Source organism: Cibotium barometz, chromosome 19 (assembly GCF_041138505.1).
Source record: "Cibotium barometz isolate CiBa-2024 chromosome 19, ASM4113850v1, whole genome shotgun sequence".
Taxonomy (NCBI): Eukaryota; Viridiplantae; Streptophyta; class Polypodiopsida; order Cyatheales; family Cibotiaceae; genus Cibotium; species Cibotium barometz.
This window is the reverse complement of record NC_141064.1, coordinates 7,973,948-7,977,454: the sequence shown is the minus strand read 5'-3', so window position 1 is coordinate 7,977,454 and position 3,507 is coordinate 7,973,948. Positions and strand designations below refer to the sequence as shown.

The 3,507-nt window shown below is 44.9% G+C and overlaps 1 protein-coding gene across 1 annotated transcript; it reads right to left on the bottom strand.

Moving 5' to 3' along the window:
- Positions 1 to 217: 217 nt before the first annotated feature.
- Positions 218 to 1,610, bottom strand: LOC147628178 (mavicyanin-like). The gene is made up of 2 exons (XM_086813220.1): positions 1,298 to 1,610; positions 218 to 979 (listed from the first exon to the last, which is right to left on the bottom strand). Exons 1-2 carry the CDS (start codon positions 1,473 to 1,475, stop codon positions 582 to 584), a joined length of 576 nt encoding a protein of 191 aa, XP_086669346.1. The 5' UTR covers positions 1,476 to 1,610; the 3' UTR covers positions 218 to 581.
- Between the last annotated feature and the right edge of the window lie 1,897 nt (positions 1,611 to 3,507).

The following is a 3,507-nucleotide window of genomic DNA, read 5'->3' as shown; positions in this document are numbered from 1 at the left end:
GTTTACAAATGTTAATAGACTTAGCATACTAAGATAAGACAACTTTTACGAGAAGGTTTGCGCTTACTACAAAATAGAGGGATACAAAGAGTGATGAGGGGAGATGCATTTTTATCAACCATGACATGTTAGTTGCAGAATGTGCAAAAGCAACTAAGATGGTGTCCTTCCCCGCCCCCCTCATGGGGGAATGTCAAATAAACCTGCAGACAACACAAGGTAAAACAAGTCTACCATTCAAAAACTTTGAACAATGGCTAAAGCTGCTATGGTTAGCCATTCAACGACCTAAAACGGCTAGAATCTCTGTGATGTGCACACATTGGAGCAGTCAAAGCCCTCAAATGCTGCAGTTCCAAAATCCTAAACTGTTAACATTCACATGCATGGAGAGGGCATACAAAAAAACCCCACAATCATGCATTCTTTGCTCTATATAAAGGATGCCATTTGAAACCCTGGAATGGCTACATTGCCGATGTAATGATAAGGGGATGAGCAATTTGCAGACAACAAGGGCATCACAGTTCCCTTCTACAAAATGGGCTGCACGTGCCTGTTGCCATGATTAGGTAGGTGGCCTATATGAGCAGCAGATAAGATGTAGCAGCAAAAGCTACCAGGCCCATCATCATGATCTTTGCATATTGGAGAGAAGGGGCAGATGCTGTGGCCGGGGGGACAGCACCACTGCTGGGTGCTGGTGCTGGTGCTGGCGCAGCTGCGTCAGTTCCACCCGTCACTGCAGCCTGTGATGTTTCCACATGACCCCCTACATCCACAACCTTCAATTGGAACTTCTGGCCTGCTTGGCAATGGCCCAAAACCCCACAGATGAAGTAGTAGGAGCCCTCCTCAGCCAGATTTATGACCGTCTTGCCATTGCTGCTGGTCAAAAGAGGGCTTGTTGTGTTGCAGCCCTTGTAGCTTGAGTGTGTGACTTGCAGAACTGAATGCACCTCCTTGGCATAGTTAAAAACTGCAAAAACAAAGACAGAACATCATGGTGATAATCAGCATACCACTCCTGTGGCTGTAAAAAAAAGAAAGAAAAGAAACCCTCAGTGCGGGCAAGAAACCCTAATTGGAGTGAAGAAAACCTGTTGTTGGAAAAATACCCTAACCGTACACAAAGCAACCCTAACTAGGAGCAAGCAAGGCCCAACCGCATATGAAAATGCTCTTAAAACTCCTTCTTGGAACAAAAAGAAGCCTCCACAGCGTATGCAATGACGAGAAAACCCTAGAATGCAGAAGAAACCCTAGACTGCGAAAGATGACAGGTGAAAGAACCAACCGAGGGAGTCTCCGACATGGAAGGTGCGGGAAGCAGCCCACTGCTCGTAGTTGAGGCTGGTCTCAGGGGAGGGAATAGTCCAGCCGGAAGAGTCGCCCACTGTGTAAGAAACACAGCGAGAGGCGGGTATGAAAGACAAGAGCAGGAGAGCAGCACAGACAAAGCTTGAGATCGCCATAGCCAGGAGCTCCAAAGGTCACGGAATACAAAGACAAAGGGAAGGAAAAGGAGTTGTGATGGTGCTGATGATGGCTTTTATGGTAATGAGGAAGAGGGAGAGCTCAGAGAGAGTTTCTTTCACAACAGTGAGCTTGTTTGAATTGTGTGTGCGTTTTGGCGCGGGGTGCGTGCGCCTGCCGCTTCACATGCATGATGCTGCCCCGTCTCATTGTAGGTGTAGGTGTGTGTGAGAGAGACGTGTGTTTTTCCCGGCACAGTGTGTGTGTGTGTGTGTGTGTGTGTGTGTTTTTCCCGGCTTTGTTGCGTGCATGAGCGTGTGTGGCGTGTGTTTTTCTTGGCTATGTAGGTACGAGTGTGTGTGTGTGACGTGTGATTTTCCCAGCTATGTACGTACGAGTGTGCACGCGTAAGTGTGTGTATGTGTGACATCTGTGTTTTTCCTAGTTATGTAGGTGCGAGTGTGTGTGACGTGTGATTTTCCCGATTACATACATGCGAGTGTGCGCGCGCGCAAGTGTGTGTGTGTCATTTATGTTTTTCTCGATTATGTAGGTGAGAGAGAGTGTGTGTGTGTGTCATTTGTGTTTTTTCTTGGCTTCGAGCCTTGAGGCATTAGGGCCTCATCCGTTGTCATCTTCATTGTCACCACCCCTGGGATCTCACTTCTCATTTTCACCGCCATGTAGGTGCATGTGTGTGTGTGTGTGTGTGTTTATTTTCCTGGCTTTAAGGCTCTTTTTACATTTGGGCAATGGGAGCTTCACACCCTTCCCATCTTTATCCCTTCTCATTGACACCACTACTCTCCTATGTAGGCCATCCATGAAACATTTTCGTTGCGCAAGTTTGGGCGATATATACAGGCCCTTACTTGTGTAGAGTGAAAGATGTTTACAAGCCTATTGGAAATCCAATTATTTTTACTTATTCTGGTCACCCACAATTGATGGCCATTTCTTGGATGGGTGAGGGATGATCTTTAAACATCCTTTTAGGGTATTTGTAGACCATCTTGTGATTGGGAGGCAGAACTCCCAAATATTGCACATCCATGTTTTGTGAGGCCTCACCTGTCAAATTCCCTCATACCCTTGTCAAAAGCGCAAACCTTGTGTTACCTCACACCCTTGTCAAAAGCGCAAACCTTGTGTTACCCCCTTAGCTAGCCTTTGGTCAATGCATTTTCCATACCAAGGGACTTCAACCCTCTTAGCTAGCCATTATGTATAAAATGCTAACACACATAACAAGCAACAACAAAAAAAAAAAGATTTTGCTTATGTTTACACCGCAAGCATTCAATTTTCTCATAATTTGGATTACACCACAAGCTTCCAACTCTCTCTCTCTCTCTCTCTCTCTCTCTCTCTCTCTCTCTCTCTCTCTCTCTCTCTCTCTCTCTCTCTCTCTCACACACACACACACACACACACACACACATTTGCATGCACATGTTTACCCCCACGCTCGTGCCCCCTTCCCCCCCCACACACCCCCGCACACATGCACATAAAAAGTACACTATAAATATCCACTTTCCATTCCCCATGAACACAATTTTCTAGGGAAAAGCACAAATATACTTTTCGACATCCACTTATACACAAGAAGGTAGAGACATGCTTATACCTCACTCACACTTCCATAATTTTGGCATAATGGGGCCCTCAAGTCATCTTCACAAGTTTCAACCCACTACATCCTCATTCTCCCAAGTCCTCCCATTTTAGACAAGTTTCAACCCACTACACATACTCGTTATTATTTTAGTAGACACACCATCAATTTGCGTAGTCACCACACCATCAATTTGTATAACTTTCTCTTCATAACCACAATAGTATAGTTTTGTCCTTTCATCATGAAGTGGGTGGTGATTTATTTTCCACTTTTCACTATACAAAATCACTCTCCTTCTCATAAAAGATCACCCCATTTGAAGCTAAGAAAGAAAGAAGTGGAAGGGGTAATACAAACTAAGTTATTATAATATAGGGCATTACTTTTGTTTTATTATGTGTGTGTGAACA

Bases quoted from the DNA above. Each gene is read 5' to 3' on its own strand.
- LOC147628178 (XM_086813220.1), bottom strand. From the start codon at position 1,475: ATGGCGATCTCAAGCTTTGTCTGTGCTGCTCTCCTGCTCTTGTCTTTC. The intron at 980-1,297 runs GTTGGTTCTTTC...TTGTTTTTGCAG, and splicing joins CCATGTCGGAGACTCCCTCG to TTTTTAACTATGCCAAGGAG.